This window comes from Equus asinus, chromosome 11, assembly GCF_041296235.1.
Source record: "Equus asinus isolate D_3611 breed Donkey chromosome 11, EquAss-T2T_v2, whole genome shotgun sequence".
Classification (NCBI taxonomy): domain Eukaryota; kingdom Metazoa; phylum Chordata; class Mammalia; order Perissodactyla; family Equidae; genus Equus; species Equus asinus.
This window is the reverse complement of record NC_091800.1, coordinates 6646657-6663001: the sequence shown is the minus strand read 5'-3', so window position 1 is coordinate 6663001 and position 16345 is coordinate 6646657. Positions and strand designations below refer to the sequence as shown.

Genomic DNA, 16345 nt, shown 5'->3' with positions numbered 1-16345 from the left:
AAGAAGCCATAAATCGCACTAACGCAAATGCCACTTGTGGTCTATGAAAGGACCTGACCTTGGCTGCTTAATCTCTGCAGCAGAAACCCTGTGGCCTTCCTCTGGCTGAAATGTGACATAACCAATATTACTGTGACCTGTTGACTTGATTCAGTATAGTTACATCTCTAGAATCACACACCAGGTCTTATCGAAACTTCTCAGCTATTATGGAAGATGCTGGAACTCCTCAGACTGCTGTTTAGTTTCAAGATGACTGAACCATAAATTTGAGCTGTATTTACATACTTTATTGGGTGCCAAATACATTTAAAAAACATCAGAGAATACTTTTTCAAGTTAAAATTGGACAAATAGATAAATTCAGAATGACAGTAGCCAACTGCAGAGACCTTAATGATAGTGGTAATAATGAAAATACGTCAGCATTTCCAAACAGGGGACTGACTGGCTCCTGTTCCATGTGACTACAGAATACTGCAGACCTCCTGTTAGAACCTCACGAGCTTAGAGGTACTTTTCTCAGAGTTGATGGTACCATGAGCCCAGTCAGTCTGCATGGACACTGGAAAAGTCTAACAAGCCAAGGGGCTGAAGTGGGGTGGGGGATGGGAAGGGGGAAAGAAGCTAAAGAATGTCCCTCCCTCGTGGAATCCTTAGTGTCATTCAACACCACAGACTAACCAGCGGGAGATGGTATCACGTTAACTCATTTTATTTTTCCAGGAAGTTTAAAGTCCTCTCTCAAAATCTAATAATAGCTATAAAAGCTTTCCTGAGGGGAAAAGAGGAAAGGAAGAAAGGGATTGAGAAAGAAGGAAAGGAAGAAGCCGGGAAGGAAAAAAGAGACTCTTGCAGTGACCTGTGCCGCTCTGTGGAAGCGTCTTCCGCTCTTCAGTCCACTCCTCTGCGGAGAACGCCTTGCTGACATCCAAAAAGAACGACTGTAAAACCTCTGCTTCTTTAGGTCTTTCCCTCTTTGAGCCACAAAACGAAGGGAAAAAAAAGAGATCATAGTAAAATCTTGATACCAAAGCTTCTCAAATAACTGAGCATTTTTCAGTAGCTTGACATGCCTGAGAGATACAACCAGGTCACTGGGAAGGATTCAAATCCCCGCACAAGGTTGAGGGGCCAGAGAAGGTTACGCCAGGAGGATCAGAACTCAGTGTGCCCCGCACACGGGGAGCAAGACGGGAAGACGTGCCCACATTCACAGCAGCAATCATTCTCTTACCAGATAGGTAAATAAGAATACCAGGTATCAGTTTTATTCACAAATAAAAAAAGGTATTACAAAACTATTTGTATAAGAAAACGAAAATTTACAAATTTATAAATTCCAGTATGCAAAGTAGTAATGCTGAAATCTGAACCGATTCAGGCTACCTTAAAGCAATGATGGGTTTTTTCCCTTTCCTCTTCTTTTTTCCGAGCACAGACAATAGTGCTTAACCTAGGTAAGAGCAACATTAACATTCTATCTAAAGTAGAAAAATCTATATTTGAAAAATACATTCCATATACACAAACTTAGAAATGCCACGCCTTTCCGTGCTGCTCTCAGATCCCCGTGTCATCCTCTTCGACGGGCCTCGTAGCGCTGTCACGGCCGTGCGCTCTCGGGCCTCGAGTAGCTGAGTTTATCCGAGTGCTGTCGGATATTCCACAAAGTGAAATGCAAATGGGATTTCTTTCTCAAGTGTTTACAAAATGTGTAAAAACTTTACAAAAAAACATCACTGTATGTTTCCATAGTAAAGTGGTGGGAAAATGTCTTCATCTTGATAAATATAACCTAGGATTTTTCAAACACAGTATCAATTGAAATCGACTTTCAACCCTAAGTATTTCCCTACTGATCAAAAGTGATGTTTCAGGATTTTTGGCCAAAGTCTCATTTGCATTGATCTAGTTCTCTCCAGCAAGTACTCACCTTTGAAGTTAATGAGGGCTCTACATATGGAAAATATATGCAGGTTACAAAAAGGAACACACCCTGGGCTGCTTTGATCATCCTCTGTCATAACAAACATGATCAGACTGCAAACAGTGGCACACATGTGAAGTACAATGAAGCCACTCAAGGAAACTTGCGTTTTCATAGACATCTTGTGATCAAATCCTAAATATTTTACATGAGTTCCTAAAGACAAGTCTCATAAGAGTTGGTGAGTACCCAAAGTTTAAGAACCAAAAGTTTATGCTAAAAAAGGAAAAGACAAAGTCAATCAGTTATGACTGGGCACCAGGTAGACAGGAAAGACTGTGCGTTACCATGAGACACTCTAATTTCCTATTTCAGTTTTGTTAAATGTTAGGTAAAAGACACTGACGTGGGCAGGGCAATTCCAAAACAAAATATCTTAGTGTACTCTAACACAATGATGTTCCAATGTCTATTTCTTTTTTAAGTGCAAAAGTGACAGAACAGTAATCAGTTAAAAGACAAAGGCCAGATCTGATCATGTAGGTTCAAATAGGAAAAAAATAAATCCTGCTCACTTAATTCCTCTCCAGGACACAAAGAGTAAGAACAAACGAGCTGTTGCTTGGTTCACTTCTATCAGCTCTAGAGATAAATCTAGTGAGTAAACACAGGGTGGGACGGGATGGAGCGCCTTCAGAGAAGCACGGCTCTCTTCTCTCCAGCATCATCCGGCAGACAGAGGAGATTATCACGCTAACTAAGCTTACAAGAGCAGAGGGAACACTGCTGCATCCTGGTCAAACTACCCTACGGCTGTCACAGACCCTTCACCCAAACGCCGCCTACAGATTGTGCTTGTCCTTCTGGTTCTAGTATGCAGTGTAGTCTTCATGAGACTCCTCCCCTGGTGTTATATTTCAGTAGGAGGGGAACCTGATATGTTGTAATTTCTAAAGCCTTTAATAGAAGATACAAGGCAAATAAAAGATCATTATTTTTACAAATACTACTTTTCTATAAAAGAAATTCTGGATCTTCTAAGCTCAGTTACAGGGACAGAAGTAACAACTGCTTCCCTATCAACCTATTCTCCCATAAATATGCTAATCTAGGAGATGTGCATTAAGTGGGTTTTTACACAGGGTGATGGGCGCTCCTTTCCCAGCCACCCCCCCAACTCAGGCCTCTCTCTACCAGCTCCCAGAGGGGTCCATGAGACAGCGGCTGAGGTTAGAAGTGTCGATTCTGGAAAAGACTTGTTCTCCTCTGATTCCTAGTTAAGTCAGGTAACTTCATTGAATAAACCCAAGATTTAGGCAGGCAGGATGAAGTCAATTCTAACCTCCTAAGCTAATTAGTTAAGATGATGAAAAAGTGACCATCAAATAGAAACATTCGTTCTTGAACCATTTTACCTAAAAACTAAGGTAACTAATCTGACGTTGACTTTTAGTAGGATAATCAGCTATATGAAATTATTTCTGGAAAGAAAATGTAAATGAAAATTTATACTCTGGGTCTTCAGTCTTGTAAAACCACATCCACCATAAAACTAAGTAAGAATGCATTTGTTTCTCGTTATATGCCCATAATCTCGGAGGCTGCAGACTTGACCCATCACTCTTTGAAGTCACGCTTGCAGCATGGAAGCTTCTTGTTTAGGAGAGATGCAAAGTATCACGAGTGCCTGGAGTCTTTTCTTGTTGTTTCTTGAGGTTTCAGCTTACAGCTGGTCTGGCTCAGAAGCAACTGGTTGAAAGCTTAAAATGTCATCAGTTTCGTTCAGATTTATTTTTTTTGCCCCAGAAGCCAAGCAAGGTCCAGACTGTGCTCAGTCCATCAGCCTAAGCAGAGGAGTAGGCGCCCTTTGGGTTCCATATGCACACTTCTATTGCAGCAAGAAGCAAGCCCTTTACGCTTCCTAGAACAGCAACAGAAGGAAGGCTTTAAACACAACGTCTTACAAATGAAAGCTGCTCAACTGTCATTGTAAAAAATTATGGTACCTGCCTTTTAGCTGTACACATGAACTTCAAAGCTTATGGACAAGAAGCTCATTAATGGTGTTCACATATCCAGGTACCCAAGCACTCTGACAATAAAGATTTCATAACTCCTAGACACTCAATATTTGCAAATAGAACTTACAAGATGATAATGCAACTCACAGTAAACAAAATGTATAACAAACTTCTTTTGCTGATTTTCAACCTCCTCCAAACATCTGAAGCTTGTTTCTGTGCTGCACTCCTTGAAAGCATTCGTAGGTGAAGCTCTTCGCCTCCTTTAGTCCCTTCTTTCCAAGAACGAGATGACTAATGAATAGCGCCTGCCATCCTCAGTCTTTGAATTTAAAACTTATGTTAAACTACTGCAGAAAGTTTAGAAATAGTTTGGGAATGAGATTTCTCTTATAATGATCTCCTGGAAACTCATACTCTTCATAGGAAAACATCCTCAGCAAAGTGGAGCCAGCAGATTTGTCCTTTTCACTGAGGGGCAGCACTGTGCGTGAGCAGAACCCGCACTGATGCGGGAACCTTCACCAACTTGTTTACTACAAATTGGGCATGGGTGACATATCAGAAAAGTTTACGGAAAAATTTTTTCCCTAGGTCTAAGGAGATTATCCAGAAATAGAAGCTTCTGAAGTACTCTTGATAATGAGAGAATTTTATCAAATATGTTGATCAATTGATATAGTAATAACCACATCGACCCTTCTGTGGGAGGCAAATTAGACTCATTTTTGCCAATAAGGAAAAAACAGAGATTTTTAAAAATAGATTGAGAAACTAGAACCCAGGTCATCTCATATCTTTTCTACCATCCCTTCCATTATTTCATGCTGACACTTAAAATGTTGGTTTAAAAACTAACCCAAAAAAGCTTTCCTGTAGGTAAACAGGCTGGCTTCATTCTCCCAAATATCTTAGCAAATGATGTCCCAAATATCTTAGTTCCGCTCCCTCTGGGGAGGTATGTATAGGGAAAATTTGATTAAAATTGAGTCATACAGACCACAGGAGCCTCTCACACCTATTTGTCTTACTCTGGAACATAACTCTCATTATCAGATTCTGGGTGGTCTTAAACCACCCACACGAAAACTACTGTGGAAAAATACAGTTTTGGGAAACAAATGCATCACGCATTAGAAATCTGAGGCTCACTCCAAGTAGGACAAAAATGGCATTAAGCATTTCACAATATACATATGTGTCAAATCATAACATTGTACACTTTTGACCTCACAATATTATATCTCAATACAGCTGGAAAAAAAGGGGGGAACAGAAGTTAAAAAACTGAAACTACAAGTGAATGCCTGGATAGGAAATTAAAGTTTCATTGAAAATAAAATAGAGATAAATCACTTAAAAAAAAGGAGGGCTTGGGGCCAGCCCAGCGGCATAGTGGTTAAGTTCGTGTGCTCCAGGCCCAGGGTTCGCAGATTCATTTCCCGGGTGCAGACCTGCATACCCCTCATTGAGCCATGCTGTGGCAGCGTCACACATACAAAATAGAGGAAGACTGACGCAGCTGTTAGCTCAGCACAATCATCTTCCTCAAACAAAGAAAGAAGATTGGCAACAGATGTTAGCTCAGGGCCAATCTTCCTCAGCAAAAAAATAAATAAATAAAATAAAAGGAGGGCTATTACAGCTATTGCTGCCTTTATATATTTCCCAAATTGAAATACAGTGCTTTCCAGAACTCTGAATGAGCCCAGGCCAGGGAGCCAAACTCACTACACACGAAATTGAGGAACAGAAGTCCTTGACTTTGGTTTATAATAGCAAGCTGCTGAAATCAAATTCTTTATGAGAAGTCAGTATGTTTTCTACCTTGGAGAATTAGCCTGTTGGAGGAAGTGTGAAATACTTTTTGGAATCTGATGGATTGAAGAAAAACACCACCATTCGAGTTAAATACGTGGTTGACCCTTGAAATCACGGAAAGGGTCATCTCCCAAGGACGTGCAGCTGTGGCCACCTCTTATTTTCTTTTGAAGATTAAAGTGCATTCACTCAATTTCACACATTTAGTGAATGCAACCGAAGAGAAAGTGCTTTTCAGAATCTGGAAAATATTATCTTCTAAAATGGGCTCAAAATATTATTTGCTATTTTTAATTACAGGGAGAAAACTGAAATGATTTACATTTTAACAATTCCTTTCCTGAATTCAGAATGTTTTATTTAGATTTACAAAAATTCTCTAATAATTATGAGATAACACATCTTGGAAAGCTAACAAGAACCTTTCATTAATAAATTACATTGTGCAACTTGAATGTAACATTTTCTCATTCATTTTATATGTAGTTAGAACTTTCTTTTCATAATAATTTGAGTTGAAAGTATCTTTATGCAGCTCATAACTACCTTGACAACTGTCTTTGAAAAGGAATTGATATCATTATACACCAATTTTATATACTAAACTGGTTCTAAAGTCTTACGTTCATATAGCTGTGATAATGGTGCTTATCAACCCCACATCCACCTCACCAACAACATAAGCAGAAAAAGGTAGAGAACGGGTTGGTTCTGATGTGATTTGGTATCAAGATGTTTCATCCCCTAGTCTTAGAATTTACATCAGAGAAATGCAGACAAGCTGGAGAATTAAGATGAGTGGTAATTCTGTTTACTGACCACGCAGTCAGTAAGCTGGCAGCACAGTCATTCTGTAACTCGGACGTCCCCTACAAGAGAGGTAGGGAGATGTGGTGATGGTAACGCAGCGAGTTTATCATCCAAACTGACTGACTTCAGCATCTTGGAATGGAAATGGGACTCAGAGCGAATTTTCAGAGTCCTAAGCCTTTGATTTTAGAAGTGCGTGGCAAGGACCCGGTGGGGACGATGGGATCAGCTGCTGAAGGAGTTGAGAGCGGTCCTCTCACCTGTGTCAGGGCCTCCTTCCTGCTTCGTTCTCAGCCCCGAAGCTCTGTGGGCCCACGGTCCATTCCTGAGTCCTCCACTCGCCTACGCTAACTCTTAAGTTTTATTATTATCATGAAAGTTATAACAATCATGGGCTGGCTCAAAAGAACAAGGTCAGTAAGCGATCTTTCTCAGCTACAGAGGATGGCTTCTGTGTCTAATTTGTTTGTTTTCCCTCCCTTCACTTATTTCTTCTTAATTTCCTTTATTTTGAGAAAACCAACATTTTTTTTCTCCAAAGCCAACAATCATTTTCTGTATAGAACTCCCCATAAATTCGCTATAGAATTTTTTTGCAGTTAAAAAAAAAGTGCTGCAGGGGCCGGCCCGGTGGCACAGCGGTTAAGTTCACATGTTCCCCTTTGGCGGCCCAGGGTTCAACAGTTTGGATCCTGGGTGTGGACATGGCACTGCTTGGCAAGCCATGCTGTGGTAGGCATCCCACATATAAAGTATAGGAAGATGGGCGCGAATGTTAGCTCAGGGCCAGTCTTCCTCAGCAAAAAGAGGAGGATTGGCAGCAGATGTTAGCTCAGGGCTAATCTTCCTCAAAAAGAAAACCCCGCAGATATAGATCAATATATAACTTATGTACTGTTCTTAAAAGGAACACAGCTCCAGCCACACTCTGACTTCAGGCTGTTTCTGATATAATCAGACAAGGACACAACAGCCCATGGAAACGCAGGCCCACAGGAGCACATGCAGCAGGTCTCGGAGAGCTTCCCTCAGGCCCCAGGGCCCCTGATTTGGGGCAGGGAGGGAAAAGCTGTGAGAGCAACGCTGTCTGTGCAGGGCAGGGGCTTGTGGGGCTGGGAGCCTCGCCCCTGCTGTGACTCTGCCCTTTTATACTCAAGGCCGGCATCATTCTTCCACAAGGACGTATACTAACAATAGATGTGCCTACATTAAGGAAATATTTATAAACACTAAGGCAAACTCAGCAAAGACCACATCCTCGCCTGGAGGAGAGGACAGGGTCGCTGCCCAGGTATCCCGGGTGCTTCTCCACCTGCAGCCTGGCAGCCCATCCCACGGCCCCCTCCCTGCAGTCACCACCTCCCCAAAAACTGGTTTTAAACCCCTCTATCTGGAAGGTTCTTATGCTGCATTTGGTCTCATATCACAACTGACAATCAATTTCCAACCAAACTGATCAATCAGTTAAAGCAGAACAATCTAGTAAACAAGAGTGAAGGAGCGAAGAGGAGTGGCTTCAGGTCACCAAAATTCTCACTAACTTGACAGGGAATGAAGTGCACTGAAGTACTGGGCATAAGAATATCACAGGGAAAAACGACAGTGAGGAACTGTTTACAAGAGGCTCCCGCAACTACCTCACCCCTCCCAGTTAGGAACAGAGCCAGGAGATGCGCTAAGTCCGTAGCTGGATTTACAAAGAAGACTAGAAGGATGCAACTGCCCTTTAGGCCCTGATAGATGAGCTGTTAGTTGAAAAAAAAAAGGCTCTTGAAATTTAATTTAAAATACATTCTCCTATAACATACAAGAAGTTATAAAAGATGAAAAAGCTTTCTCATCAGCTTGCCCCACATTTTTGGTGGGAGTTCCACTCCCTCTGGTCTTCCATAAGTCCACGCTACGTCCACTCTGACACCAGTCCTTGCCTTACCTGGGGGCAGGTCCGAGTGGTTAGGTTCACGATATCGCCACTCTCTTGATCTAGCTGGCTTCTAGAAGTTAGTGTATCCTGAGTCAGCACTGATTCTGTCAGTGAGCTGCTACGTCTAGACAAATCAGTAGCTTCTGTAAAGTTTTCATAATGGGCTTGAATTGGAACAGCTCCACCAACCAAATCCTGATTACTGTCGGAATCCAAAGATGACGAACTTTCATTTTCTGGACTGAGAGAATGAAAATCTTCTCCAGTGAGTTCAGGAAAAGCGTCACAAAAAGAGATGTCGTCACTACAAAGGGGATTTTGCATCAGAGGCCAGGCGTCCGAAAACTCGCCACAGACAGATCCGAAGAAAGTGGGCGTCGTTTCTGTCAATGGACCTGCGTTTCTGAACACACGTTCAAAAGGTCGTTAAGTGTCCCACGGGGAGGAAAAACACATCTACAAAGCAACGTTCCACCTATACTTTTAAGTTTTCTAGATGAAACAGCAATTTGTTAAAGCAGACTTGTAGCGCTTCCTTTGTTATAAACTTGCTTCAACACTACAAGTTAAATTACTCCGTTTACTTTGAAACTGAATTTCTACACCTACTTCTAATCAATATAGTTACACTTAATCCAATTTCTAAAATATGTAGTTTCCTGGGTCTTCACTGAGTTTCTTTGACTGATGCTCTACAATTCTGGGAGTACGTGACATGTTAAAAATTACTTACAGATGACAGAAGTGTCATAAATCACGAATATGAGACAAAAATAAAACTAATAAAGTGTAAAGAATAAAGAATGTTGCATGGGATATCAGTAACCCTGAGAGATTCACCTAATTCTTGCCAAAGATTTGCTTTCCTCCAATGTCCTGAGTGTTATTAATAATATCAAAAAGTGATGTTCTCATAGTTTCACATGAAAATGGAGGAGAATGCATATATGCACAAGGGAACGGGAAATTATATTGATTAAAAATACCCAGTTACCTGTCCTGAAGAGCGGCCTTGGAATGCACTCTACAGCCAGGAGCGGCCCGGTGGACGCTGCAGGCCTCGTCACGGCACAGGCATGGCATCAAGTGGGCAGGCCCTAGGAAAGCCACAGACGGGTGAAGCACACGGCTCTTCCCTGGGAACCTCCTCTTCAATACCACTTCAAAACTGCCCTTGAAAACTTAGCTATTCTCCTCTGGGGACTTGTTTTAGGAAAAGGAGTATGAGGTTTAATTTTTTCCCTTTCTTGTTATCTTAAAAAAAATGATGAACCACTTACATGAAGCACCTAGAAGAGTTAAAATCAGACGGAAAGAAGGTTGGATGGCGGCTGCCAGGGGCCGGGGGAGGGAGAGAATGGACACACAGTTTCAGATTGATTGGGACGATGAAAAAGTTCTGGAGATGGACAGTGGCGATGGCTGCACAAGAATGAATGTACTTAATGCCACTGACCTGTACACTTAAAAATGGTTAAAATGGTAAATTTCATGTTGTGTGTATTCTGCTACACACAAAAAATAATGTTGGAACGTAATCATGCGCTCTGTGAGAGGACACGTGGAATGAGACTCATGTACTGGTAAAGAAGCAGAAAGAGCACGGCTTCCGGCGAGTGGTCTAGCAATACAGAACAAGAACAGAAAAATCTTCAAACCCTTTAACTCGATACACACACGCACATCCTCGTTTCTTTTGCCTGCTGGGAGTGTAACTTAGGGACTAACTAGCTATGTGCACACAGCTTTACACACCATTATGTTCACTGAAGCTGTACATATGTTTGACTACAAAGATAATACAAGTTTACTGAAGAAAAAACCTTAAAAAAGAAAGAGATATTAGATAAGAAATTTAAAAATAGATCTTCCTCAATCCTATAAACTGGAAACAAACACTGTCAACATTTGGTGAACAGCATTCCAGACTTCTCTCTCTATATACATGCACATGTAGCTTTGATTTATAAAAACCATAAACATACTAAAGTAGACAGACAAATACAAGGACACACATATATAGGGAGAAAAAGACTTGAAGAAATGATATATTTACATATATAAAAATATGTTTGTGTGTGTATCCAGAATTTTCATGAGGATTATCCCTTTACCTTTATAAGCAGGAAAAAAAACTACGAAACAAATATTTCCCTTTTTAAAAATCAATGTTAAGTATTGAGATGCAATTGGAAACCAGGCTTCATTAGGACGGACACCAGCACAGCTTCCCCCAAATCTCTCAAAGCAGGCCGCCATCTTGTGCCATCTGAATATATACCACTGTGATCATGGGGACGTGCCTGGATCCACTGGCAATTCACTCAACAAACATGTGATGCTCCCTGTGGAATTTCTCAAAATTATTTAAAAGCAAAAGGCATTGCCATTCCTTGTAGAAATGGCTGGTTCTAGGGCTCAAGGAGGGAAAGCAGAAGATGAGCCTAGAATTTCTTTTTGTGTCAGAAAGTAAGATAGTGCTAAAAGAATAATGAGGACAAGTCAAAACGATACATGAGCCAGCTTGAAGGGCCTTGCACTGGCCAAACCCAGGAAAATTGGAGCATCAAAATAAATAATGATAGCAAAGGGTCGTAACCCACTGAATGAGGTCCATGAGTCCACACTAATTAAAGTAAACAAATAAATAGGGAAGAAGGGGAAGTTCCTTTTTACCATAGAAAACCAACTAATAAATGTAGAGAGAATGATGGAATTAGAAAGCCAGAATTTGTTAGCTATCATCATCATGACTGATTGAGGATCAATCAGTCCATCAGGGGATGCTAAACTTCTGGGTGGAAGTTTGGAGAGTAATAGGGTATTTACATAGTCTTAAAGAGTCTCCCATAGGGTATTTATTAATTACAAAGAGAACAACAATAATTTCACAGCACAGAAATCTGGCAGACACCACCTTAACAAAGTGACACCACTTTAACCCAGGAATGGGACGGATGGACACGCTGTGCCGCGCATCAGGACACAACGTCATCTCTGTGTATTTCTGAATCTAGTCACAAGAAAACATCACACAAAGCCAAACTGAGGGTCATTCAAAAAAATTACTGGCCTGTGCTTGTAAAAAATACTAATGTCATGAAACAAAGAAAGATAATGGAGCTATTCCAGATTAAAAGAGAGTGAAGAGATCTGACAACTAAATGCAACTTTTATCTGGGATTTTCTTTTGCTACAAAGGACAGTACTGGGACAATTAAGAAAATCTGAATATACTCTTTAGATTATATAATAGCATTGACTTAATGTTAATTTCCTGATTTTAATAATCGTGCTGTTACATAAGAGAACGTTCTTGTTCTTAGGAAACAAACACCGAAGTATTGAGGGTAAAGGGACATCCTATCTGCAACTGACTTTTACATGGCAAGTGAAAAAAATATATATCTACACATCTCCATCATACTGAGAGAGAGAGAGAAATGATGAAGCAAATATAGAAAGGAGATAAAATGTTAATATTTGGGGAACCTGGGTAAAGGGTTTGTGGAAATTCTTTGTTCTATTCTTTCAACATTTTTCTAAGTCTGAAATTATGTTATAATACAAAGTTCAAAGAAAAATGGTGCTGCCATTAAGGAGGAAGTGATTGAAATCAAAAGCTATCCGGAACCTGGCATCAGCACGGGGCACTGTCTCCAGTTCTGTTAAAAGGACGTGCAACGAGGCCATCTACGCATTGAATCTTTCTTTTCAGATGGAAGTTAAGATGAGGCAGAGTATGCACAAAGCTGTATTTTATTATATTTAAAATTTGAGTTCATCTTTCAGAAATTATTCCTGCTCACTGATTCTAGTGGCAGTGTCACTGTATAAGATCTAGGAGACAACGCACTCGGGCGTTTTAAGGATCATGGTCACTGTCGGTAGCTCTCTAAGAGTCCGTTATCTACGTAGGCAAAGGCAAAAAAAAGATCCACACACACCACCACAAGTCCCATATTTTATTCTTCACCCATTCCTAAACTAGAAGGGAGTAATGATCAATAGGAAAATAATGATGTTGAGAACGTCTTATTCCACGTATGAAATATTAAAAAATTGAATCCTGCAAATTCTTGCAAAGAAAGGTTGGATAGTTCCAAGAGGATAAGTCAATCTAACTGGGAAACATTTAACTTAAAACAAAGAACGGTTGTAAGAGACAAAACAGTGCTACGAGCACTGCTTCAAAGGTGCTAAGAGATGTGTGGAGTGAGGAGGGGGGAGGGAGCGAGGGCGGGCTTCCAGGAGGGCGACCCTGCCACGTGGGATCTGACTTTGCAGAGGAGGTGAGGTCGCTACAGTGGGGACAGGAGGGGGAAGTGAAAGTCTGTCTAGAAACCTTGTGTTGATGAATATAAATAACTGGCAAAGAAAGCTGGTATACCCTTTGCCTGTTTTTTCCCAAGCGAGAAACCAATGTCCATTTGAATTACTTCCCTAAACTTTCATTTCTGTCAATAATCCCAGAGGCAATTACGGTTTGTGGAAACCCTGTCACAGAGGCTCCCTCCTGCCTCTTCTTTAAGAAATCCAAAAAAGACATGACGATAGACACACTAACGCCCAGTTTGAATCCACCAGACGAGAAAGGATACAAACTCCTACTCCACACAAGGTTGATATTATTTTAAATCAATTGACCCAAAGCAACAAAGGCAAATTTGCTTCAAAAGTTACCCAAGAGTTCTAGGATTTTTATGAGATGCTCCTTTTCTTTTTAATATTTAAGAGACTGAAAGCACCCAAACCATCAGGGGACAGTGGAGAAAAATTTAACAAGATTAGCTTTAACTAGAAAACTGAGCAGAGCAGCCCAGCTGTGGGACGGACAGGAGCAATTCTTCGCAGCTTCAGAGCTGTGACCCCCCGGTCCCCACATGGCCTCCTCACCGCTCCGCTTACCGCAGCTCTGGGCCGGGTCCCGGGGGCACTGGCAACAGGCTCTGGGAGCAGATTCGTTGAGCTGAGGTCTGTCAAAACATGACAGTTCAGAACCGTTGTACTGAATGTCTTGTGCTCTCAGAGACCCTAAATGAAGGGGGCAAGAATTCTGTCAGCGAAGACAATTTCCTCTACAAAGGGGTTCGTTAACATCACAATGCAGACCAGCACCATTCTAGTTTTTGTATTTTTAAAGAAAAAGAAGGCTATCATTCAATCTTCAAAACATTTCTTCTTACACAGAGGCACAAATAGGAAAAAATTTGTCAAGAAAGCTCAAAATGTAGAGTACTTATGTTGCCAGAGCTTACAACAATTTTTATTTTTGCCTAGTGGCAGGGGGACATCCCTGCCTTTCAATGTCCTTATAAAGTGGTGCCACCCCTCAGTGCCTCTTTGGGGCTAGCCGGCTGTGAGGTCCATTTTCATGGGCTCTTTGTCCCTTTAACAGCTCCTGGATTCTCCTCTTAGTCAAGTCTCTTGCTGAAGATTCGAATGACAATGATGATAAATGCACGTCACGAAAATGTAAGAAACAGAAAGACCTCAAAACTTACAGCTGGGCTTTTTCTCCATAAACTGCCTCTTACAATAGATGACGCAGAGAATGAGCAGGGCCAGCAGGACGGTGGCCAAGGCACTGCAGATGATGGCAGCCAGGGCTGTGTCCCTCGGGCTGGAGGCCGTGGACGGGATCTTCACGAGGTTGACCTTGCTGGTACCTGAAAACCAGCAATGGGATCAGCAGGCTCTCAACAACCCAGCAGACACAAGCGCTCACACCAAAGCTGCCTGCAGCATGGCCTTCACGCAGTGGAAATAAAACCCCAGAAACCCAGGGGAGGCACTTTAAGATGGCTCAGGCACTCCCTCCTCTTAGATTTCTTGACTATTACACCTCCACCCCGAACCCCCAAATGTGTGGATGTGCCTCCCTTCTGCTCCCACCACACTGAACACACAACCCTCAAGGCATTGTGCTGCAGGAATGTGCTTCCAGGGCCACTCGACCAGAACTGTTTGCGAGATGGAATTTGTCATCTTTCTCTCTGTCCCCCGGTAATCGGCACAGTGTTTGCCACATAGTAAACATATTTTGCTATTTGTTATTTAATAAATAGCAAAAAAAAAAAAAAAAACCCTTGCTATTTTTTGATATTTGTTATTTAATTGGAATTAGACTATCTACATTTTTAAGCAGACTGCACTCAGATACGCTTTTTTGGGCAACTTTTGGGAAAAACAAGAGGTTGGATCACTCACGACCTTACAGTAGGCCCACAATTTCTGAGACAGTAAGCATTTTTTAATGCCTTAGCTGTTAAACTGCTGAACAACATCTAAGTTTTGGAGAAAAATTAAGGCTGCAGTTATACTGTGGAGAGGCAGGCACAGTAATGTGTTAAGGAAGTTTCAAGAAAAAGATCCTGTTTCAGAGGGTGGTATCGCATCATGGTTAAGAGCAGAGATTCTGGAGTCCCACTGCCTGGGTCAACCTCTAGATGTGGGACCTGGAGCCAGCAACTTAATTTCTCTGAGTCTCACACCCACATCTGCTCAAATGGAGGTAACAATAGTTCCTGTCTCACCCGGCCCTTGAGGGGCTGAAATGAGTTATCACACAGGCCCTGCACTCCGTGCTACTGAGTCATGAGCTATTGGAATGACGATGATCGTCATTAGCACTTTAAGTATCTCTAGGGTACTGGGATGAACAAACTAATTTGGACCAGAAATCTACATTCAGTGGAGTCACATCACACTCTATTAACCTCAAAAGAGTTTGAGGGAGATTGAAAGCTACATAGAGGGCAGTCCTGCCTTCTCCTCCTGAGTCGCTGCCCTGGGCGCTGAGGGGGCCCTTGGGCCGCTCCCCTCAGGCGCGCTCAGCTCCTCAGCGCTGCCGCAGGCACTGCCCTCTCTGCTGAAGCTCCTCCAGACCACGCCTGCCCCACAGAAGCTATGTGTGCCTCTCGTGTAATTTTACGTTGTCTAGAAGCCACATTAAGAAAGGAAATAGAAACAAGTAAAGTCAATCTATTTTTCTTAACCCGATATGTCTTAAAATATTATCGTTTCAACATGTATTCAATATAAAAGTTATTACTGACTTATTCTGCATTCTTTACTCGTACAAACATTTCAAAGTCAGGTGTGATTTTACATGGACAACACATCCCGATTTGGACTAACCATACTGCAAGTGCCCGTTAGCCGCTGCGGCTCACGGCTCACGGCTCTCGTAACAGACATCCAAGGCCAAAGACGAAAGGTTCGTGACGTCTGTGCAGCACAGCACCTAAACACAAGTCCCTCGTCTGGGAGCTTTCTCCTCTTCCCTGGCCGCATGTTCCCCAACCCCCTCCCCAACTGCACCCCATAAGGTTGCTTTCCACTCTATGACACTTGAGGTGAGAACCAGAGAGAAACTTTTGGGCTAATGTTATTGAATCATAAAAACAGGAGAGCAGGAATGATCATTTTGGAAGATTGAGTCTTGGTATTTTGAGGCCCAGTGATTCCAGGCCACACTGATAAAGGTTTTGTATTGCCACCTGAAGAGGCACGCAAGCCATGTGCCTGGGGATTGGATGAAGAGGGATCATAATCCACTCACACAGTTGAAAGGATATTTGTTTGTAAACATTTAACATTCACAAAAAGTATGTTATCACTTCTAGCTATATGGATATACTGTAATCATCAAATAGCACATATTAAATGTCCATCATACAGCAATTAACCGACATCCCTGACCTGTAGCAGTGGACAAATTCACAGAAGGAGGTATGAACACAGGCACAGCTGTACCAACACTGGCAAATAAGTAACTGAGGAGGAATTTATATTCTATGCAAGTAAAACAGTGGGCTACACTGGAGGGGAAGTGAC

General features: G+C 41.8%; 1 protein-coding gene across 4 annotated transcripts in view; it reads right to left on the bottom strand.

Annotated features, from left to right (window-relative positions):
• Positions 1-271: 271 nt before the first annotated feature.
• The window catches only part of TNFRSF19 (TNF receptor superfamily member 19), a 96706-nt gene continuing 80632 nt past the window's right edge, over positions 272-16345 (bottom strand). For all 4 annotated transcript variants that reach the window (XM_070520405.1, XM_070520404.1, XM_070520403.1 and 1 more), the window contains exons 6-10: positions 14011-14175; positions 13415-13540; positions 9501-9603; positions 8516-8909; positions 272-3851 (exon numbers count right to left, since the gene is read on the bottom strand). In XM_070520405.1, coding sequence (XP_070376506.1) covers positions 3843-3851; positions 8516-8909; positions 9501-9603; positions 13415-13540; positions 14011-14175 — 797 coding nt within the window. In that variant the 3' untranslated portion in view covers positions 272-3842. The remainder of the gene's footprint in view (positions 3852-8515; positions 8910-9500; positions 9604-13414; positions 13541-14010; positions 14176-16345) is intronic.